Here is a 24631-nt window from a genome sequence, read left to right as displayed (position 1 = left end):
GACACTCATTTAGCCCACCCTGCTAGTTTCATCCAGTGGGAGATGACAATAATATCAAGATTCAAGAACCAACACGGCAGGGAGATAAAGAGTACCGTCAGACGATCAAATAAGCCAAAAACAAGATACACAACGTAATGTAGCCGGATACTTTCAGAACCCAACAAGCCGGTAAATAACATTGTATGTTGTCAATTTAGCTACATGGCGTCGAATGAGTCCCGTCTCAACTACAAAATCCACAGGCTCCTTTGTCAAATTGGCCGCGATCAAGCCTCAGTCTGCTCCCTCAGGCGACGGATGGTGCTCCTGACGGTGACCGCACTTGCAGTGCTGGAAATGCAGATCAGACAGAATGAGCAGACATATATGAGAAACAAGACAGGGAGCTATTTTGAAATATACAATGTGTAATTGACATCAGCACGTACTTCATGGTGTAGGCACCGCCGGCCTTAACCTTGCCGCAGTCCTTGCATCCCCAGATTCCAACTGCTTTCCTCTTCACGGCAAACTGTGAATCAAGAGTGTGTTATTAAGATAAAAGAAACATTGAAGCGAGTGAGGAGACTAACATGTTTATCACTATTGACCTATCTATGAGTTATGGATGTTGTCATCATTTCCATAAGGCTAGAACTGTGTATAAAGAGCTGGTGAGCGATGTTCCTAATCTAGAAGGCTACAATTGTTAAAAGAAGCAACAAGCATTTAACTTAAGAGTTTACAAAACCCATATGCATGACCAATGACAATACAAAGGACTGCAACAGCCTGCAATAATAATTCTGTACATTTTGAGACAGGGTGTATTAAACAAAATCATTTGAGAGTTATAAAACAATCAAAAGCTGCTCTTCATTGTTTCCTATCTAGAAGGGCACAGTGGTTAAAAGACGTAACGGCCTAATTTAAATTCTTTATGTTTTGACAACCAGCAATTCAGAATATTAAAACTAACTAGTTATCCACTAAATCATCATCATGCAAATCAAGAGCAAATAACCTATACCATTATGCTGTTTTTTGTACTCAGAAAAAGATAATATGCTAAATTCAATCTAACCAAATGCCAAAAACACTTGTCATACAACACAGACGCACAGTTGAACCACCATCTGACAGTTTAGCATTCCAAAAACAACACAAGTAATGAATACAACCATTGACAGATTTACCTTGCCACAGAACTCACAGAAGTACTTGGAGTGCTGGGAGACCTCCATCTTCTTGATCTGCTTACGCAGACTGGCACCGTACCTGGTACCTACACAACATTGACATAACAAGGATACGCGAGCACATCAGTTAGATACATTCACGAGATCGTTGAACAATGATCTGGGCAGCTGCAATGGTTTTACCATATTTGCCAACGATTCCAGCCTTCTTGGTGCGCTTCGTCTGCACATACATCAGAAACATAAGAAATTAAAAAGTTTTTCCACAGGTATAGCAAAACAGCAAAATGAGCGCATCAGAAAACATGCAGAAATTTCACATATGGAGTTGATATAGGCAACAGCAATGTATGACCAGTCATACATAAAAGATCAGGATAATATTATCAGTTACATGACAAGCATGATGTAGATCATGGCAAATTAACAATGTATACCATGGAATGCACCCAATAGAAAGGAAAGAACAAGTACTGTCCAAGGCATCATGCTAACCAATCAAGCTCTGGCAATGAAGGTTGAAGCTTGGATTTCTAGTGGTAAATATTGTAGCAAACGGTAGAAATTGCATGCATACTGATGGATTACTGTAACAAATCAAGGATAGCATCAAAGTTTCATACTTCCATTCCATGCCAATTACCCCACCAGGCACCAGTGATCATATCATAAGTGGAAAGTCCAACAGTATGATTCCAGCTAGCCCTCAAATCGTACCAACCAACACTACAACAGGGAAAGGGGCGCCGGCAAATTCACTCCAGATCTGACAGATGTTATGGCTCCAATGATGGTTTCTCCGCGACACAGACCAAAACCTAGGGAAAAAAACTAGTCTCTCCGTGCCGGAAAACTTATTTCTAGATCTCCCTGTGCAAGTCACCCACACAATCGCAAACCTAGATGCTACCTACACCCCACAGACAGACACGAAAGCTGGAACTCGGCATCCGGAGGAGCACGGATCAGAGCCGTCATAGATAGGAGTGAGGGGAGGCCGTACCATGTCGCCGGCGAGGAGGAGGCGTCCGCGGCAACTGGCGGCGGCGGCGGTGGCGGCGGCGGCGGCAAAGAGGGGAGGGAGACGGCGGCGGCGCGGGCGAGAGGTCTCGGAATGGAGACGGCGTGGTAGATCTTATACGCGTGGGCACGGGCCTCGTTGCTCCGCCGGCGGGCTGGGCTATGAGTTCACGTGCATAGTTGTTAGCCCATGAAAGAAGGTGTAGCCAACTGGACTGTGGGCCACACGATAGTTTTGAAACAACACAGTACAATTATTATTGTTATTTTGCACCCCCAATATAGGGCGGACGTCAAATTTTGCCATTCAAGTAAAACAAAATATTTTACAATTTACAATGATATTATATTTTTACAAATGGAAATGATTCCAAAAAAACAGCATTGCAAAGACATTCTAACATCTCTCATAGTGCTCACATGGCAATTTTTCAGAATTTCCATGGCAAAAATTTACGTTCAGAAAATGCCTTGCCGAAAAAATACCATGTAAAAAAGTAGAATGAATAGTGAAAAAATAAATTATGACCAAAATTACCATGGCATATGTATGTTAAAATCTCCCATTTATATCTTACTTTAAATTGTCATATTTTTTATAAAAATTCCATGTATGTAAAATAATTATAAAATATGAAAACAATTACCACGACAGATGTATATTAAAAATTGCCATGGTATTTTATTAAAGTTTCCATGCTTTTATATGATATTTTTTCCATGTATGTAGAATAATACAAACTATGACCTTGATTACCATGGTAGATGTATATTAATATTTGCCATGCTTTGTATATGAAACATGCCATGTATGTAAAATAACACAAATTATGACCAGAATTACAATGACAAATGTATGTTGACAAATTTCATGGTATTTTGATTAAAATTGTCATGCTTTGTATAGGAAATTTTTCATGTGTGTAAAATAATTTGCCATGGTATGTTAATTACAATGGCCTTTGTTTGTATAAGAGATTTGCCTTGTATGGAAAACATATTTTTGTTCATCTCATATGGCTAAAAGCATTTGTTCTGATAGTGGTGTCATTGGCAAAAATTGCCATGGAAAATGCATAGTAAATTTGTCATGTTATTTAAAAAACTAAGATGGCAGCAAATTTAGTCCCATATGGAAAAGGATTATCTGTACATTTCTGCAAAATGAAGGCATAATATTTACCTCATCTATTAATTAAGAAGAGGGTAGATTTTTACAACTGTCCCTTAAAACAATGCATGAATGGTCATTCCCACAAAATGATCGTCCCTAGTTGCTTGGCCCTGGCGGTGCTCCATAGTTTGGCGTCATTCATAATGTTGTTAAGAAGGACCGATGGTTTTGTTCATGTACCTGTGAGTCGTTTGGATTCATCAAATACCAAGAGTACTAAAACTAACAATACTTATGGGTTGAATGTTGATTAGGTGGTGAGGTTGCAGCAATTAGCTAAGCAATATGAACCAACTTATCATATATCTAGCACATTGAGGAAGGCATCGATTTGACCCCCTTTCTTCTCCACACATGACTTTCAAAGTCTAGTGGCTTGTATAAAATCACTACATATTGAGGTCAATTGAGATGAACCTAAGATCAAGTTATTAACAAGTACTCCCTCTGTCCTGAAATAAGTGACTCAAAAGTGACTCGAATTTGTACTAAAGTAGTACAAACTCGAGTCACTTTTGAGTCACTTATTTTGGAACGGAGGGAGTAGTATCAAAGCCTACTTCCCAAGCTGGATCTACGAGACTTCCCACACTTGTCTATTCGGTATTTTCCAGAGCAACCAAATTATGTTAGCAAAGTGGCAAAGTATTTTCTGAAAAAAACAAGAGGTAGTATTGTTGGTATCTCCTAAAGGTGGCTGGTTTTACTGTACGGTTCTGCCTTTGCTTACAAATGAACATTTTGGTAGGCATTTGGATGGATCTAATTAGTTGAGAGGTTGTTGTGCTTTTGTCATATTATCTACTAAGTCATGAAATTAATCCTTACTTGTACGTAGTATCATACCATAATTGCTTGACATGTTCATAACGGAAAGGGTGATACTTTTCACCGTAGCACACGAGATGCCCCAAATATACGCTATCAATTTTTAGTGAAGTGGAAGGCATTTTCTTCATTTTGTATGTAAACAATGACACCAGTATATGTTGTAGATCATAACATTTGCCAGTCCATGTAAAAAAAAGGAAATTAATTTGCCTATTTAGGCATGATACACCCAGGCATACCTATATTCGAGCCTCTATAGAAGCGAAAGTTGTTGAGTAAAGATTTCAACAAAAGTCACATATCCATTTTAGGCCATGCTTGGAATGGGTGTAAAATTTTACACCTGCATTTAATTTACAAGTGTAAGTTACCTGTCAACACTTGATTCCTGCCTGAAATCAAAACGACGGAACAAGCTCTGTATTCTTTGCTGGTCTGAAACGAGGAAAAACGCTAATTCAAACGCGGCATTAGATGTAAGGTCGGTGGTGTTTTTAGCATATACTCCCTTCGTTCCTAAATGTAAGGTTTTCTAGAGGTTCAACTAATGGACTACATACGGATGTATATAGACTATTTTAAAGTATAGATTCATTCATTTTGCTTTGTATGTAGACACCTAGTGAAATATCTTAAAAGACTTATATTTAGGTACGGAGGGAGTAAATGTTAATGGCTAACCAACATTAATTAGTTAGAGATGCGATTACATCGATGCCGCTTATTTTGGTTGGAAGCACATGTGTAGAGATAGATAAGCATGATGGTCTACTCTAAAACCAACGGCGCTTATTCACCCAGTGTGACGTACGTCCACTGTTGATGCATGGGTCACGTGAGCGCCGGCCGGGGTCGTCTTGCACGCTCACGCCTCAGGAGAGGCTTCTCGCACGTGGACAATGGTCGGTGCATGCGCATTAGCCGAGAGGCCCGGCCCTAGCCTAGCTGCATTCCGTTAACCACACTGCGCTGCCACTGCTCGATCACGATCATGTCGGTCAGATATCTGTAGAGGCTAGCAGAGAGCACGAGGACAAGGCTGAGAGCGTGAGGGCAGCGTGTGTGTGTGTGTGTGTGTGGTGATCGGAGTGAAGAAACGGCAGCCAAGGAGGAGGCTGCCGATCGACGGCCCTCCAAACCGAAATGGATGTGAATAACATGATCAGGTAGCCCTCTTGCCGCGCCGATTCTGCTCTTGGCTGGGGTTCTTCCGGTACCGTGTTCTGGCCTGCCTGGGTCCTTCGTTCCTTCCATTCCCGCCGTGAGATCGAGTCCAGATCTGTATATACTTCCTTTCTTTCTGATCGAGCGAGCACGGATTCGTTGTGTGAGATGTTTTCGATCATTTCTTGATTCTGTTTTCTGTGCAGGTCCCATAGAGTCGACCCGGATTCCCTCCCTCTCGCCGGTGGCGGCGGCGCGAGCCGGAAGCCAGCGGCCAAACCGAGCAAGGACGAGCGCGCCCCGGACGTCGTCGCCGGCACCTCACGCGTCGCACCCTACTTCCCCCGCACCTCGCTCGAGAATCGTCCGGCGTCCTCATCCGCTGCCCTCGTGAGCCACCACCATCGGCAACGCTGCAACGTCGTCGCCATGCACACGTCCCACTCCCAGGGACCCGACCTCGGCGCCGGCGGTGGCAGCGGCGTCGCCTCGCCGGCCGCTCCCGTGCAGCTCCGGTGGGGGCACGGGAAGCGCTCGCGCAGCCGTCGCGAGGCGCCCGTGCACACTCCCGCGCCCGAACCCGAGCTGCTGACCCCCGCCGAGGTGCGCCGGCGGGCATCCCTCAAGTTCAGGAGCCGCAAGGCGGCGAAGAAGGAGCAGGCGCGAGCGGGGATGCAGCCGCCGCCGCCGGGCGCCCGCGTGGCCCCGTCGTCTCTCCCTCCTCGCGCCGGCACCCTCTGGCTCCACGGGTACGCACCCCCAGCGCCACCGATGTTGGGTTCTTGGTACGTGCGCATGCCTACTATTACTCTGTTATTTTGTCGCAGTCGTTCTTTCTGGTTCGTGTCGCGTCCCATGCAGTTGTATTGTACTCCCTCCGTTTTTAAATAAAAGTCTTTTTAAACATTTCAATAGAAAACTACGTACCAATGTATATAGACATATTTTAATGTGTAGATTTACTTATTTTGTTCCGTATGTGGTCCCTGTTGAAATGTCTAAGAAAAACTTATATTTAAAAACGGAGGAAGTATCTTTCTTTACGGCATCACTCTAAAGACACTTTTTTGGACTCATCCAACACCGTGTTTTGTTTCCATCCTAGTAGCACCGGCATGCATATCCATCACTAATCATCAATGCATCACATTAAACAATCACGATGTAGATAGATACATGTACACATACATACATGTATGATATCTTCACAGCCATCTACTGGGCCGGAATGCCGAATTAACATTGCTAGTTGTGCACCAGCACCATGGTGCCCATTTAGAAAAGAAAAAAAAAATATACTCCCTCCGTTTTAAAATATAAAACCTTTTAGAGATTTCACTAGAAGGCTACATACAAAGCAAAATGAGTGAATCTGTACTCTAAAATATGTCTATATATATTTGTATGTAGTTCATAATGTAATCTTTAAAATGTCTTATATTTAGGAACGGAAGGACTATTTACAGCGCAAAAAGATTCGAAACTTTTTGCAAGCGTGCTTGTTTTCTTTTACTGTACTAATTTGTAAACGTGCTTGTTTTCTTTCACTAGTTTTGGTTTAGAATCCTCGCCTCACAACGAGGGGAAGAATCATTTTATCTTCATTTCATGTTGTATCTAGCTAAGTGTTCGACTTGGTTCTGTTAGCAATCTCGCTCGGTAACATCGACCGTTTCTTTGATTTCGTTTCCTGTGCAGGTACCCAAGAATCGTTCCGGGTTCCTTCCCTTTCGCTGATGGCGCCGGTAGCAGCGTGACCCGTAAGCCGGCGGCACCGACGCCGGCCCCTACACCGAGCAGGGACGAGCGCGTCCCGGCCGTCGTCGTTGCTGACACCTCATGCCTGGCGCCGTACTTTGCGAGCACCTCGCCGGAGCACCACATGCCACGAGGGCCGCCGCCGTCCTCACCCGCTGCCCTCGTGAGCCGCCATCTCTACAACGCCGGCATGCGCACATACCAAGAACCCAACATCGGTGGCGGTGCCAGCAAGGGTATCGCCGCACCGGACGCCCATGTGCTGCTTCAGTGGGGCCAGAGCAAGCGCTCGCGCAGCCGCCGGGAGGCGCCCACGCCCACTCCTGCGCATGAATCGGTGGCGGTGCAGACGCAGGCGGCGGCGGTGAAGATGATGCTGCCGTCGACGGGCGCCCGCGATCCCAACCTCGTCGCCAGCCTGCAGCTGCCTCCTCATGCCGCCGTCACGCTCTCGCTCCGTAGGTACGCAAGTCCCTCCGCCTCACTATGGGTGTGTTTGGTAGCTGTTCCCATTCTAACATAGTTGTCCCTTTTAAGACATGCTAAGTCAAGACATGTTGAATACATGCATGTGTGATTGTTTGGTAGTGATGTATGTGTTGAGACATGATGTGCTCGGACTGTGTTTGGAAGCATGGAATGGGAAGGGAGAAGGGGGTGAAGGAAGGGAGACGGGACAGAGACCGATGCGGCGGCGACGGGGTAGATCAGGGGCGGGGGGAAGGGGCCAGGTAGATCGGCGGCGGCGTCGGGGTAGACCCGGGGCAGGGCGACGGCGGCGGCAGCGGGGTGGGGCGACGACGGCGGCAGTGGGATGGGACGACGGCGGCGGGGTGGGGCGGCGGCGGCGGGGTGGGGCGACGGCGGCGGCGGCGGGGTGGGGCGACGGCGGCGGCGGCGGGGTGGGGCGACGGCGGCGGCGGCGGGGTGGGGCGACGGCGGCGGCAGTGGGGTGGGACGACGGCGGCGGCAGCGGGGTGGGGCGACGACGGCGGCGGGGTAGACTCGAGGCGTGGGCGGCGGCTGCTGCTGCATCGGGTGGTTCGAGGGAGAGGTGGGTCGAGGCCGGTTTAGCTGACCCCAGCTCGGCCCGATGAAGGAGCTCGGTTGAGCATTGCTGAGAGGTATTTTTTGCATGGGTTGAGCATAGTCCACTTGAGCTCATGCACTCTACCAAACAGCGAAAAATGGGTTCAATAAGAAACTTTTGGCCTCGTGCACCCTCAGGCTACCAAACACACCCTATGTTGTTCATACTCATCATCACTAGCTACTACAGTAGCATGTTTTGTCGCAGTTCTCTACTGGTTCCTGTCACATGCAGTTCTATCTTTCCTTACAGCGTCACTCAGTTAAACTTTTCAATTAAGCATGTCTTTTTCAATGCTAGCATCACATCCATCACATTAAACATTAGTACATAATAGCTCATCTAAGAATTTATATGTCCATAAAAGACAAAAGTTTATTGGATGGAGTGGGTAGCATGCTCGAGTTCGTCAAGAGTATATGCAACCGAACACCTCATATCCGTTTTAAACGTTTTAACAGGTCTGATCAGTGATCGGTCGTAAAAACACGGCCCAATCAGACACCTCATACCCATCACAAACGCCTGGACTTACCGACACCCCTCATATCTATCTCAAAAATGAAGACAATATAAAGGCCCGCAGACGCGATCGTCCATCCCGGTCAGTTCGCCACGTAGGATACGACCCCACCCCGAACCATATTTTTCCTTTTTTATTCATTCTTTTCTTCTTTTTCTTCATCTTCAATAATCACGTGCAAATGACCTGACATATGAGAAATACGGTCACGCGGTCGAAAAAGCACGGGACCAAAACGAACACGGCATATAGGGAGTCATATTTGCTAAGTCGGTTGTAGATGCTCTAAGCTCCTAATTCGACCACGAGCAACGTTGATTTTATCCTTGACTTTCTTTTTTCGTTGAGCTAAGAGCAACTCTAGCAGACCCCGCATCCCGCCCCGTCCCAGAAAATAACCGCCAAAATGCGGGTCGGGGCGGAAAAACCTGCCCGATCAGACCCCGCATCCCGCCCGCAAAATATTTTTGCGGGGCGCGGCAAAATCTCGGCCCCAACCCGCGTATTCGCGGGTTTCCCCCTCGCCGTTGCGGTGCCCTGCATATAAGCGGAAGCGGTTGGTGGGAGGGACATTTCAGCCCGCGCGGGGTCTGAAAAAGCATATTTCACGAATATGTTTTTTTACGGGTCCGTTATGTAGGGTCTGCATCCGCGGCCGTGTGCGCCGGCCCGCAAAGACGTTTTTCCGCAAACTGCAAACACGTTTTGCAGGCCGGACGGATGCGGGGTCTGCTAGAGTTGCTCTAAGTGGGACCCGCATTTCGTGGCCTACAATCGAAAAAAGTTGTCTTAGGTGACAAGTGGGACCAACCTAGTGCCATTAGAAAATCCCACGGATTGGCAGCTAGGATGCACTCGCCGCATAGGAATAATAAACATCTCCAAATGAAAATACAGCGTCACGCTAGTGCAGTAACGTCTAGTGATGATAATTGCGTAGAAAAGCCAACTTTTTACACCAATTTTGGCATTTTTCGCAACTAGGGGGACCAAAGGGAAACATACATGGCAAGCTCAAACACTCCTAGTGCATTTACCTTGAAGTACTAACACCTATTATAATTATTTGACGCTCCACAACGCGGCGCGGGTCTAATACATCAGCTCATCCCATGATGACCCTACGCCGATTTTGGAGAAAACGTCGCCATCCCTCCCTCTCGCGCCTGCACAACTTCATCCTTAGCAGGCAAGACTGTCTCGGGCCAACCTCCCGCATCCTAGGTGAGAGAGTGAATACTAGGCCATGGCGGGGTTGGTTTTCTTCAACGACGACACGACACTCTCTAATGATGGGCCTACTTCTCTCATGCCAAGAGCTATCATGTGACACTTGATGCGCTGTCCCATTGGAACCTATCGCGTGCTCACCACTCAACGATGTGCAAGACCTTACTACACCTACTCTGATGTTGGGAACACCGCCACCACTAATGGCTTCTACGTCGCCGCCGATGGTCAAGTCCATGTCAAATCTCGCACATGAGCATGTGAAACCTACCCCTAGACCCCACAACGTCGTGACCCCGTTAGCCAGATTGTTTGTCATTCGATGCAAGCCTCTGCTACTTCCCACTCTTCAATCCTATAGATAGAGACCTCCAATGAGACTTTAAAGCCCAAAGGTGTGTTGCTTCTTCGCAACAACGCTCTCCTCAAGTCCAAGAACAGGTCCACCCCGGTGGCATGATTGCCCACATCTCATATCGTCGTATGGGACTATCGCTGAGGGCGAGGATGCCACTGATCTTGCTATCTCCAAGTTTGCTAAACTGTTGCAGGGGAATTTGCCGTTGGTCGCCGTCAGCGCACTAGGTGCGCTCTTTAGGAGGGACTATGACATGTCTACCACAATGGAGGATGCTCTGATCCTGCATGGGGGCGAGGAGATCCTCGATGAGTAAATACAAGAATTGGTTGAAACCACGTTTTTGGTCTAATTTTGTGTACATGTCGTTGCTTGAGTTCTTTTAGTGTCAGATGCTAGCAAGCCTTTTGTTGTTTATCTCTAGGGCAGGGCATTCTCCCGGACCTTGTGGTTCTTATCTGTTGCATAAGGTTGTTGTCAAAGATGGTCCGAACTTGTTTGCAGTCCATTGCTTCTTCAAGTGCAAGTGTTCTTTCTTGTGCACCGCTTGATTACCCCTTCTTACCAATGTTAGAACACACCCTGATCATGATTAAGGACAACATTAGGGGGCTAAACTGGCTTGATAGAAGAGCAATTCTCCTTAGAGACCAACCCAAAACCTAGGATAGTATCATTTTAATGTTTTGAGGATGATACACCTGCACATATCCATGATACTATCGTCATTATTTTGGTTTATGGTGATGAATTGACAAAGTACACATTGTTAATAACTGGTAGCCATGCATCTTCTTTGCATAGTTTGGACATGAGAAATAATGAATTTGTCATCAATTTGACAAAAACAACATCGACTGGGAGAAAGAAGAAATCATGTGTTTTTTTTTCTTGCGTGAGAATCGAGGACAAGGAAAGTCTAGGTCAGTTGTGCTTCTATTTTCCATTCCAGATCAATCATATCAATAAGTTTGTATAAGGAAATCCAATACCTACTTATAAAGTGAGAATTGCAGATGAACAAGGAGAGATATTGGTTTCCTATTTTGTAGAAGTTAGGTCGTCGGAGTCCATCCTGTTGGAAGTCGAGATTGGCAAGGGTGACTAGGAGGTTATGAGGACCTCCCATGTGCATAAGCGCAAGACCAACTATCGACGATCGGAGGACTCCCTCGCAGATCGAACTCTGAGCCAGAGGTGAACATGAAAGCCTCGGTGCACATGGAGGTCTATGTGTCGCGTCGACGCATTGCAGGACACTTTGCTAGGAGGGCCGTACGTGTTGATGAGGCGCCTTTGGGCGGAGGGAAGGCATATGGACAATGGAAGCCTCTATTGGACATGGAGGATTGGCCGTGATGGTGGTGGCGTCCTCCGTTGATTGCAACAACATGAAAGACGATTCCTATATCTCGAGAGGACCAGTCAAGATGGCGGAAGTGCCCTCTACTCGCGACCGCAACAAAGTCGGCAATACTCAATGACCATGACAAGGAGAGTGAGGGCCATAGCGATATGTGTGCAAGCTTGTTGGCATGTCTCCAAGCACAAGTCAGTTGTCACAAGCGACATTGTCAGCTCTCGATTACAACAAAAAGGTCATTTTCATCTTGTGTGATTGGAGCGGCTACCGTATGAGGAAATTCATGGTGCGAGTCGCAACTTCCAATGCTTATGAGTAAGGGGCACCCTCGCAATTCCGTGCTGACATCTAGCACCAGGGTAGTGGCTCCGACGGTATGTTGGAGGCTGCCGTATGAATCATGGCGGTGTGGAGTGGAAATGAAATTTTCACACCAAGACATGCCCCCCAACGGCGACGACAGTGGTTTAAGGTGGGAACCCATGCCACTAATCTCCTGGTCTCTTTTTGGCCTAGTACGGAGTACTCATGGATGCTAATATCGACTAATACATGATCAAGATATCGACTGAAATACTGCTTCATATCTGGGGTGATTTTTTTGTCCTCGCCCTTATTAGTCATGCTTAGCAGCAACAAACTTGCATCGTTACCTTGGTGAATGTGTTGTCTACTTATTGTGGCATTGGTCTCAACAACCATGATGAAAATCCTTGCCTGGTCCGCTTTCGACAAGACGTGTCGACGACAACATGAGAACGTTTATCCCTTCTTGAAGGCGTTGCTACTAAAGAAGTGGACTTAGTTGTGATGTTTTATTTCACGTCTTCTAATGTTTTGAACCTAGATGCATTATTCTGTACTATACTTAATAATTAATAGAAATGGTTGTGTGCACTACAATGATGCAGAGGATGTGGGTTTAAACCATACATATTCAACAAAGGTATAGCTTTTGGTGAGAAAATTCGTTTGCGAAGTCACGAACGACATGTTACCTATATAGATGGTTTCATGTCACTCGTTGTTGGGAGAAACATGATACAAGGAGTACCTGCTAAATATAATAGTCACACCAACACATAGCACATCAATGAAGGTAAGAAATATGGCTTCGTATACGTGGAGAAGGAGCCTTTTAATGCTTGGAGGAAAGAACACCTAGAGAAAATAAAAAGAGTAGAAAGAAGTAGAAAATAAGAAGGTGAAAACTATTTAAATTTATGTGGTCCCCGATCAATCTACAAATAAAATATTTCCAAAGAGACTTAGCTGAGGTTGGTTTCATCTCAAGGTCTGGAGGATGATAAGCCCCCACATATTCATGATATAATTTGTGTTGCGAGTCTATGTCGTAGAAACGCCAAAGTACACATCGTTCATAAGTTGTAGCCATGCATCTACTTTGCATGTGTTGGACATGAGAAGTAATGCATTTGTCCTAGATTGGACCAAAATAACACCAATTGGGAGCAAGAAGAAACTAATTATTGATGCATGTTGGAGAGCCAAGGACAAGGAAAGTCCATGCTTCTATTTTTTCATTTCATAGCCACCATATCAATTATACGAGTAAAAGGAAACCAACAACATAATTATAAGTTCACTCGTTGGAGATGACAAAAGAGAGATCGTATCTCGCCTCGAGGTTCACTCGTGTTCACACTCTCCGTGACAATGCTTGTCTGAAAAGAATTGGCATGTCCAGGGGACTCATGGTTTATCATATCCTTCAATTTTGCACTATGTGGGCCATTCCTTATTCATGTTCATCTTTACCAAGAGATCGCCAATAACATCATTTGGAGCCTTGCGGCAAATGGCATATATTTCATTGTTCCACTTATAAGGGTCAATTTGAGTGGCCCATCACTATTTCCATGAAGCCTGCATTATTTGATAACTCGGTGTTGCCCAAGTACAATTTCTTAGCATGACTTGCATCAAGAATACAATTTTGGACCACCGATTGCCTAGAGAGGAGAGGATGTCCAAATCGAGGTCTCGGTAAACTTTGCAAGATGGAGCTTGATCCCGTTATGCACATCTTGTTCAAGTGAAAACCCTACATCTGTCTCTGCGAGGTTTTAAAGGCTTGTCTTGTCTCGGTGGAATTGAACATCACTTAGTGGAGTGGACTTTGACGATACTCTCAGTCATGGTAGAAGGAGGAAAATCGATAGCCTCCACCATTATGTTGGTTGTGTAGGAACTTTGGAATGGGAAATGGAAGGTTCTTTTTAGAATGAAGAGCAAAAATCGACCGGTTTTAACTTAACAAAGCCTACACACAAGCAGCATCCAGACAAGTTGCGGTACAAAAAACAAACCAAGGTTCCTGAGTATAATATAAATAACTAGGGCATCAAACCCAGGCAGAGCGCACATGCCCGGGAGGATAAAACGATGGATAAGAAAGATCCATCAAGCAGACCTGCCGCAGCTTGCTGATTGCCAACAACATGCTATCAATGTCCCTTCACTTATCGAGCGGCATACACTACTATAGGTAAATATTGCATTTGAAAAAGCAGTCGGCAGGGTGAAGGGGCGATACAACCTCAATTGTGGATTTGCCAAATCACCCATAATGGTGCCCTTACACATGGCCACATTACCCATTTGGACATGCGCCACAACGAGTACAACATTGAGATCAACTATGCACTACAGGTTGGATCCCAATGCAGCCCCGAAGCTTCCCGGACCCCACTCCACGAAAGCATGCAAAAGGACATCTACAGAAGATGTGGTTGCCATCCCTCGACACCACACACAAAGAATAATTGTCATCCAAAGGGCTATTGCACTTAACTATATTGGTAGACATCGACACACGGTTTCCATACATTTCCTACATGAAGATTTTAACTTTGAGAAGTATATTGGCCTTTCAAATATGTCGCACGATAGAAAAGTGAGGAAGTTTTGTATAGTTGTGCCTAGAGTGATTTTACCAAGAACTGTTTAGAGCTACTAAGATGCCTCATATCCACGCATCATTGGTCGATAGGAGCATGCATTGGAGCCTATCGCAAAGAGGGTTCCATCTAGCAGTCTTGGTAGGGATTAGCTGAGGATGAAAGGCTACAAATGGGAGGGGGTAGGAGAGCAACATCTCGGCTACCGAGATATCCGGCTCCACTGTTATGGAGTACAGATCACAAAATTCCATCAACATTGGCTATAAATCCAGCCATCGGTCAAGTAAAAAAATGGATGGACTTGCCATTTCTAGCCGGAATCTTTGCCCCTAGAATGAAAGCCAACTTAATTGCTTGAATCCAATTCTAAAACGATGAACAAAAGACCTCGGATTCATAAAAGAGCCGTCCGGGAAATACTTTGCCTTGAAAAGCTCAACCCAAAGCTAACTAGCATTTTAGGGAAGATTTCAATCCATGTGGATATTCACCAGTTTGAAATTTATTATGCCCAAGTCTCCTGACATTTTTGGATGGTAATCTGTCACCCACTTAACCATGTGGTGTTTTCTCTTGGCTCAGCTCCTTCCCAAAAGAATTTGGAACACGACATGTCCAGTTTGGCATTCACCCCATTAGCCATAAGGGACAAGCCCATCGTGAATAACATAAGAGAGGAGAGGTTCAAATTTGTTAAGATCATCCTGGCGCCCGAAGACATGAACTTTCCATGCCACTGGAAAACCTCTGAGCTACCGAAGTACACATCGACTGCCTCAGAGATTGTAAGGTTGTTGTTAGAAATTGGGAGGCCTACGAGATTGGGAAGGCTCCTAACTTGCATTTAAGGACACAACAACCCGATTCCCCTCCCTGTGATCCATCCTCATGATAACCAGCTCACACTTATGGAAATTAACCTTGATACCCGACATTGCCTCAAAACATATAAGGATTAGTTTTACCGAGGTAATACTGTGATGGTCCCGTTTGAACAACAAAATTGTGTTCTCTATGTATTGCAATTGCAACACCACCTAGGGATAAGTTGGGCCACCACCCTCTTAATATGCCCATCAGCTTGAGCCTACCGAGCATTGCTGAGAATGCGTTCATAACGAATTTAAAGATCAACGGTGATAGAGGATTGGCTTGTATCAACCCGCGCTTGTTCTGGAAGACTTCTCAACTTCCCCATTGATGGATACAGCTGTCTCCCCCCCCTCCAGCCGAACTTCATCATATGATGGACCCACCTTGCCTCCAAACCCTTGTGAAGTAAAACCTCGCCTAGAAATGCCAAACTAACACGATCATAAGTTTTTTTTAAATCTAACTTAAGCAAGATAGCCTCATGTCTACATCGCTTAACTCCATGCATTATCTCCTGTAACGCCATTGATCCTTTGACGATGTAATGGCCTTCAATGAAAGCGGATAGACATCGATTTATGACCCTATGGGACACTAGAGAGAGATATGAGGCATAATATTTAGAACGATTTTCAAAAGGAATGTTGATCAGCGGGAAATTGGCGAATGCTATCAGCGCACTAGACATTCAAAATTACCGAAGCCTGCCAAAGTTTAACCTAGATATGTCAACTGTATCGAGCGTGAAACTAGTGTAGATGGCAAATAAATGGCCCTTCAAAACCTCCAGAACATGTGGACGAAGGCGGTTGGCCAACCATCTTGACTCGGCACCGTACCCAGTTTCCTGCAGAGAAGCGACGCATGATCTCTTGAGGCAGCAAGTGAACCCACATATGAGAGCGCAACATGGCCAGTTTGGGTTAATCCGAGACCATCATGTTGAAGCCGTAGATCGTCTAGTCATAGATAGATCCGGTGTAACCCTTGTACTCACCTAATCCCGAGCCTGTCGAGCTCCCAGCGCCGGCCATCGGTGCGTTGGAGTCGTCGGTGACGTGAGGGAAAGATGTAGATGAAGGTGGTGCTTCCCGTGAGCACTGCGCTAACCCTAGATCGGAAGGGGTTATCGGTGGGGGGTCAGGCGGCGCGGTGAACCTCGTACCATGCATCCCGGCCCCCACCTCTTTATTTATAGTGCAGGTCACACGGGCCCACCAACCATAACGGGTTGGGCGCCCCTGATCAGGGCGCATGGATCAAGGGCTCGGTGGGCCGTTGGGCCCACACGGGAGAGATCAACCTAACATTCTCCCCCTTGATCTCAGCTTTCACTTTGACTTTATACTTTCTATTTGTTCCATCACATATAGGCGTGTAGAGCATGTCTCATCGTCACAGCTTAATTGCCAATAGAATCATACAGCTACAACACACCTTATGTTTTGAAACAAATTCATTTACTTCTGGGCCTCTTATTATCTAGGAATCATAGGCTTTCCGTCAAACCCATGCCGGCTAAGTGTTCCTTGAACACACTGGGTGGTAAGCCTTTCGTTAGCGGATCCGCAAGCATATACTTCGTACTTATATGCTCGAGACTTATAGTTTGATCCTGGATTTTATCTTTCACAACATAATACTTTATATCTATTGTCTTGGCAGCATTGCTGGACTTGTTGTTGTGAGCATAGAATACTGCGGGCTGGTTGTCGCAGTATATCTTTAGTGGCTTGTGGATACAATCTACCACTTTCAAGTCGTGTATAAATTTCTTTAGCCATATCACCTGCCCGGTGGCTTCAAAACATGCTATGAACTCTGCTTGCATCGTAGACGATGCAACTATGGTCTGTTTAGAGATTTTTCATGAAATAGCCCCCCCTGCGAGAGTGAACACGTACCCAGACGTGGATTTTCTATCATCTCTATCTCCCGCAAAATCGGCGTCTGAGTACCCTTTTATCTCTAGGGAATCAGATCGCCTGTATGTCAGCATGATTTCCTTTGTGCCTTGCACATAACGCAAAGCTTTATTTGCCATCTTCCAGTGCTCTTGGCCTGGATTTGCTTGATATCTACCGAGTACCCCGGTGATAAAAGCTAAGTCAGGGTGTGTGCACACTTGTGCATACTGTAAACTTCCAACAGCCGAAGTATATGGTACTGTTTTCATTTCATCGAGCTCGTACTGATTCTTGGGACATTGATATTTCCCAGAACTATCGCCCTTGACTATGGGAGCAGGTGTGGCTTTGCTCTTATGCATATTATACTTTTGGAGAACTTTCTCTAAATATGCTTTCTGTGAGAGTCCTAAGACTCCATTTTTCCTGTCTCGGTGAATTTCAATGCCCAAAACATATGAAGCATCACCAAGGTCTTTCATGTCGAAGTGTGAGGATAAAAACTTCTTTGTTTCTTGTAGTAGACCAATACCATTGCTTGCAAGCAAGATATCATCCACATACACGATTAGGAAAATATATTTCCCATGTTTAAACTTAGCATAAATGCAATTATCCTCAACATTTTCTTGGAATCCAAATCTTTTAATGGTATAATTGAACTTGATGTACCACTGTCTAGAGGCTTGCCTTAGCCCATAAATGGATTTATTTAGACGGCAACCTAGATCTTCCTTGCCTTCCACGATAAAACCCTTGGGTTGTTTCATGTAGACATCTTCTTCTAAATCACCGTTTAGAAATGTCATCTTTACATCCATTTGATGCAGCTCTAAATCAAAATGAGCAACTAGTGCCATTATGATTCTGAAGGAATCCTTACAAGAGACCGGAGAAAAGGTCTCATTGTAATCTATCCCTTCTTTTTTGTGTAAATCCTTTTGCCACAAGTCGGGCTTTATACTTATCTACATTCCCATTAGAGTCATACTTTGTTTTGTAGACCCATTTGCAGCCTACTGTCTTTGCTCCTTTAGGAATAATCTCTAAGTCCCAAACATGATTGGAACTCATCGATTTCATCTCATCTTCCATTGCCTCTATCCATTTTGATGAGTGAGGGCTTTTAATGGCCTCCTCATATGTGGTGGGATCACCTTCCATATGAGCCATTTCCGTGTTGTATACTTTATAATCAATAGAAATAGCAGGTCTTCTTGTTCTATTAGACCTTCTAAGTGCCTCATTGTCAGGCACACTTTCTACTATTTCTTGCTGTACTTCCAATTCATGATCAACAACGGGTTCAGTCGGCTCCTGAAGGACAGGTTCCGGGTCTGCTCCCACAGTTGTCATGGTTGGAGTTACAGCGGGTAGTGAGAAAAATGGCTCTTGAATCATCGGAATGGGTGCATACACCCTTTTCTCCTCAAGATCAATTTTACGAGCTACCAGGCTCCCCCTCATCACCTCGTCCTCTAAGAAGACAACATGTCTCGTTTCCACAAACTTTGTGTATCTGTCTGGACAGTAGAAACGAAAACCGTTTGACCTATCAGGGTAGCCAATGAAATGACAACTCAGTGTCTTCGGGTCTAGCTTTCCAAGATTCGGATTAAACATTTTGGCCTCAACAGGGCATCCCCACACTCTTAAGTGTTGTAGGGATGGCACTCTTCCTGTCCAGAGCTCGTGCGGTGTTTTGGGCACCGACTTGCTTGGAACTCTGTTGAGAATGTGAATCGCGGTTTTAAGCGCCTCCATCCACAATCCCAATGGTAGGTCTGAGTAGCTCATCATGTTGCGTACCATATCCATGAGGGTACGGTTACGTCTTTCAGCTACTCCATTTTGCTGACGCTCGCCCGACATCAAATACTGGGCAACAATACCAGTCTCCTACAAGAACTTTGCAAAAGGTCCAGGGACTTGGCCATATGGTGTGTGTCGACCGTAGTACTCCCCCCCCCCACGGTCGGATCTCACAATCTTAATCGTTTTGTCAAGCTGATTTTCAATTTCAGCTTTGAATATCTTGAATTTATCCAATGCCTCATTTCTTTCTTTGATTGGATAAATGTAACCGAAGCGGAAGTAATCGTCTGTGAACATTATGAATGAATCATAACCATCCACACTTTTCACCCGAAACGGTCCACAAATATCAGTGTGGATAATTTTCAGTGTTCCTGTGCTTCGGTTTGCTCCTTTCTTTATCTGTTTTACATATTTTTCCTTTAATGCAATCGACGCATTGTTCTAAGTCAGAGAACTCCAACTTTGGAAGAATCTCGTTTTTGATTAATCTTTCTATTCTCCCCCTGGAAATATGGCACAAACGACAGTGCCATAATTTCGAGGAGTCGTGGGTTCTCTTACTTTTCTTTTGATCGTTGTTCGACGAAGTACTTTGTTCATTCACATTCAACACATAGGGCGCTTTTTCACATAGTGATAATAGATAAAGCTCGTCATGGAGAAATGCATTCCCAACATAATCATTATGAGACCAAATGGCACATTAGCCATGTCCAAAGAAACATTGATAATCGTCTTTGTCTAAACACGAAACACTTATTAAGTTCCTATTGCATGAAGGTACGAAAAGCACATCCCTGAGGAGAAGTTTGAAACCACCGGCTAGCTCCAAGGAGACGTCACCTACAGCTTCAACTTCGGCTTGGACACCGCTCGCGACTTCAATTCTTCTTGAATTTCTTGGCATAGTTATCGTCGAATTGAATTCCTGTAAAGAATTTGCAACATGAACAGTTGCACCTGAGTCAATCCACCAAGTAGATTTCGTAAACTTTGAATACAAGGATTCATTAACAAAAGAAACTATATCTTTACCTCTCTTAGCCATGAAGGTCTTTAGCCAAACAGGGCAATCCTTCTTGTAGTGCCCTTAATCCTTACAGTAGATGCAAGTTTTCCTGTCTACTGGAATGGGCTTATGCTAATAATGGATAGGAGCTTTGCCATTGCCATTGTCATTGCCCTGTGGCTTGGAGGGAGAACCTTTGTTAGGTGGGAAAACCTTTTTCTTTTCCTTCACATAGTTAAGAGAGCCACCATGTGAAGCCTTAACCCTCTCCTCCTCTTGTGAGCACATTGCGATGACCTTTTCAATATCCCAAGTCTCGGGCTGCATGTTGTAGTTGACTACAAAGGCCTCGAACTCCTTAGGCAACGAAGCAATGACCAGGTGGACAAGGAGAACTGGTTTGATCTCTAGATCCGCATCCATAGGTTTGAGCTTAGCTATCGTGTGGCTCATCCGAAGGATGTGCTCCCTTATGCCATGGCCACCACCATGGTAGCTCTCTGTCACCAGTTGTTTGATCAACTGGGTGGCATATGTCTTAGAAGGGCCAGTAAAGTGACTCTTTATCTTGTTAAGCATTTCTTGTGCCGTAGGGCATTCAGCAATTGAGCCCACGATGGTGGTCTCAATGGTGTTCCTTATAAACGCCAAACATTTCTTGTTGGCATTTAACCATAGCCTGTTGCGGATGGAGTGGGACATCACCTCTTTTTCATAATTTGATTGCCTTTTGCCCCGGCTCTCATCGTCCTCTTCATCCTCTCTGACTGGCTCTACAGGTGCAGCTGGCTGTGGTTCCTCCAGAACCCAGTCCACCTCTGCAATGCAGAGAGCCATGTCCACCTTCTTCCTCCACTCAGAGTAGTTATCCCCTCTGAGTGTCGGAATTTCCTTGAGGCAGCTCATCAGATGGAAACCACCTAATCCCGAGCCTGTCGAGCTCCCAACGCCGGCCATCGGTGCGTTGGAGTCGTGGGTGACGTGAGGGAAAGATGTAGACGAAGGTGGTGCTTCCCGTGAGCACTGCGCTAACCCTAGATCGGAAGGGGTTATCGGTGGGGGGTGTGGCGGCGCGGTGAACCTCGTACCGTGCGCCCCGACCCCCACCTCTTTATTTATAACGCAGGTCACAGGGGTCCACCAACCATTACGGGTTGGGCGCCCCCGATCAGGGCGCATGGATCAAGGGTCCGGTGGGCCGTTGGGCCCACACGGGAGAGATCAACCTAACACATCAAGCTAATGTAGAAATCATAGATGTACTTCTTGATTTCCTCCTGGCCCAACATGAGCCCCAGCTCCGATTGCAGACGTTGGATGGAACACTTACGCCTACGGTCATTCGCATATGCATTGAACTAGCGTGTGTCCGCATCCCCTTTGGTAATCCACTTGACCCTGCCCCTATGATGTCGGTACTCTTCCTATGCGCGAAGCATAGTGACGACCTTGTTCCCATTCGGCAAGAACACGCACTAACAAGTCTGCACATGTTTGCCGCATGCAGGCACAATCCAAGTGTGCCTCAAAAGGGTCACGCGAATTACTAGTAGACGACAAGGCTAAGGCCTAGCGATGCTGAATCATCAATATGATCGTCTTCGTGCTCATTAAGGCTGAGACCAAGCTTTGGGTAATCACCCACCAATGCAAGGTAGCTGGGTTTCATTATGCCGCGAGAGTATGCTTTTTGTGGCCATTTGTCGAGGAGTAATATATATGGCCCTCCTTTGAACCTCTACTAACCTTCATCTTTATTGATGAAATGAGCCATATCTTTTGCCTCTTGTTTCGGGTTGTTTTTAACCGTATTTGTACTCTTCTATTTTCATCTTTAGAAACGGAAGTGTATTTTAACCCTATTTTGTTTCCACCACCAGTAGAGTACTATCGTCACATTAAGCATCACCAGATTATTCCCAGGATAGATTAAAAAAGTCTGACCAATCTCCGGCATTATATATATACTCCCTCCGTAAAGAAATAGAAGAGCTAATAGATCATTATTTTAGTGATCTAAACGTTCTTATATTTTTTTTACAGAGAAAGTACTCCCTCCGTCCCAAAATAACTGTGTCAAGCTTAATACAAATTTGTATTAAAGCTAGTATAAAGTTGAGACACTTATTTTAGAACGGAGGGAGTAGGATTTATCCAGTGAGCTTGCATATCTGTCAGCAAACACTCTGGCACTAATGCCACATTAGTACTCCCTTCATCCTAAAATGTAAGACGTTTTGTGACGTTAGTCAGGAAGGGAGTAGTTTCTATCTAATCCTTTGTTTGCATGTACGTCGTGTCGTCCATCGTTCTACTTTTTTTTTTTTTAGTTCTGGTCGTGTCGTCGATCGTTCTACGTATTGATGCCAAAAAATGATGTTGACCACTTGTCATTTTTTCTTGATGGTGACCAGTTCTTCGGAGGAACCTCACACCGTCGCCGGCGCCGGCGAGAAGCAGCCAGCGGCGAAGGAGGAGAAGCAGCAGCCAGCGGTGAAGGAGGAGAGGAGGCAACAGCAGCAGACTCAACGGCTGCAGCGTCAGGCGTCGATCAAGGCGACAGAGAAGCAGAGAGGGAAGGCGCCCATGGTGGGGGCGCCGCCGCACGTCGAGCAGGAGGAGGAGGAGGAGGAGAAGGCGGCCATGGCGAGGCCGGTGGTGCCGCGGATCGTGACCCAGCTGACGCGAGACGAGAAAGAGGAGGACTGGCTGGCCATGACCGGCAGCACCAAGCTGCCGCGGCGCCCCCACAGGCGCCCCGAGATAGTCCAGGAGCAAGTCACCGTACGCATGCATGCATGCATGCCCAAAGCTTTTTTTTAATTATGTTTTCATCTGTTTCATGCATTCGTTTTGGTATCATTGACACGATCTGTTCGTGCGTGCAGAACATCTACCCGGGGCAGCGGCTCTCGCAGGTGAAGATGACCAGGTACAGAGTGACCGAGAAGAAGTCCAAGAAGGTACTGGCCGGCTTGGCCACTGCTATTTACGCTTCAGTTCATCATCATGATTTTATTATTCTACTACTCCCTCCATTCCTAAATATAAGTATTTTAAAAGGTTTTACTAGAAGATTACATAGGGATGTATACAAACATATTTTAAAGTATAGATTCATTTATTTTATTTTGTATATAGTCCCCTCATGAAATCACTAAAAAGACTTACATTTACAAACAAAAGGAGTTGATGATTATATATTTGATTGTGATTCACTTTGTTAGGATTATAATTGTTTTTAAATGATTAGTTATTTAGATCCAACTGCACATGTTATTTCTAAATTTCAAATTGTAATCAGTTTTTTAGAGATGGGAGTTTGTGGGAGAGGCGAAAGAAGTCGTCGGCTTTCCCTTTCCTGTCTCGTCCCTCTCCTAGCCCATGTCAATGTGGGCCCCAGCCCACTGATGATTGTGCAACTCCGCCTGGGTTGCCTCTATGACTGTCGACGCATAGGGAGGGGGTGAGGAGGGGGAGGTGCTCTTACACGTGAGGCCAGGAGGGTTATGTTTATATCCTTTGACAATGAAATCACATACCAATTGATATTTTGGTACTTCACATTACGTGTGGAGCATGGAAAGGTGTGGCTTCAGCTGGGAGGGGTTGACGTGGGTCGTTGAAGCGTGAATGTCACTAATGTTCGGTTTAAATTTCTATCTTAAATTCACCTTATAAAATATGAGTTATATGTTTACAAAAAGTATCATTAGAAACTTCTTTCAAATAATACAAACCTAATAATACAATTATTATAGCATAATATTTTGCAAGTGAAATCTATATTGAAAATTGTTCTACGATATGAGAGAGACTGACAAAATCCAGACGGAGGAAGTACTTTGTCTTGGAGAGAGTTAATTTTCCTAGTACCATCTTGGGGCAAGATTCTTCGTAGCCAAACAAATTAAATGTTTCATGTTTAGTGTTTTTGGCTTTCAGTTTCTCTCTTTTTACGTTGCAGTGACTTGGCACGTAGCCAAAATGAATTCTCACCTTGTTGAGTTTTGTGTTGTTCTGCAGTGCGTGGGTGGCCTGAAAGGCATGGCAATGGACGACGACGATTCGGACTAAACTCGAAGAGGAGCTCGGGCGCAACTCCAGCGACACCACAACAACAGGAGAAATGATATTTTGACGGTGCCGATAAGGGGAAGCAGCAGGGAGAAGAGTGTCAGGGGAAAGAGAAGTTGAAGATAGTGATCATGGAATGATCATTCCATGAGTTTGAGTGAAAATAAAAAACCGAAAATGAACTTTCGAGGTTAATTTTGCTACCTGATAATAGTTTAGGAAGGTTACATATCATATCTGCTACTAATTGCCACCATACAACAGACTAAAGCATATCCTAGTGTGAAAGGGAGTTGATGCCTTCCCACTCACACAGGTTCAAGACATGATA

The 24631-nt window shown here is 45.3% G+C and overlaps 2 protein-coding genes across 2 annotated transcripts; one reads left to right on the top strand and one right to left on the bottom strand.

Moving 5' to 3' along the window:
* Positions 1 to 85: 85 nt before the first annotated feature.
* On the bottom strand, positions 86 to 1431 carry LOC123449764 (60S ribosomal protein L37a-1-like). The gene is made up of 4 exons (XM_045127090.1): positions 1365 to 1431; positions 1179 to 1267; positions 432 to 514; positions 86 to 333 (listed from the first exon to the last, which is right to left on the bottom strand). The coding sequence occupies exons 1-4, from the start codon at positions 1423 to 1425 to the stop codon at positions 270 to 272; spliced, it is 297 nt and encodes a 98-aa protein (XP_044983025.1). The 5' UTR covers positions 1426 to 1431; the 3' UTR covers positions 86 to 269.
* Positions 1432 to 4951: 3520 nt separating this feature from the next.
* On the top strand, positions 4952 to 24631 carry LOC123401907 (translation initiation factor IF-2-like). The gene is made up of 6 exons (XM_045095770.1): positions 4952 to 5372; positions 5577 to 6155; positions 7069 to 7590; positions 22638 to 23007; positions 23112 to 23186; positions 24250 to 24631. Exons 1-6 carry the CDS (start codon positions 5350 to 5352, stop codon positions 24298 to 24300), a joined length of 1620 nt encoding a protein of 539 aa, XP_044951705.1. The 5' UTR covers positions 4952 to 5349; the 3' UTR covers positions 24301 to 24631.

Source organism: Hordeum vulgare, chromosome 1H, assembly GCF_904849725.1.
Source record: "Hordeum vulgare subsp. vulgare chromosome 1H, MorexV3_pseudomolecules_assembly, whole genome shotgun sequence".
NCBI lineage: Eukaryota > Viridiplantae > Streptophyta > Magnoliopsida > Poales > Poaceae > Hordeum > Hordeum vulgare.
The sequence above is the reverse complement of the archived record's forward strand: the minus strand, read 5'-3'. Positions and strand labels throughout refer to the sequence as shown.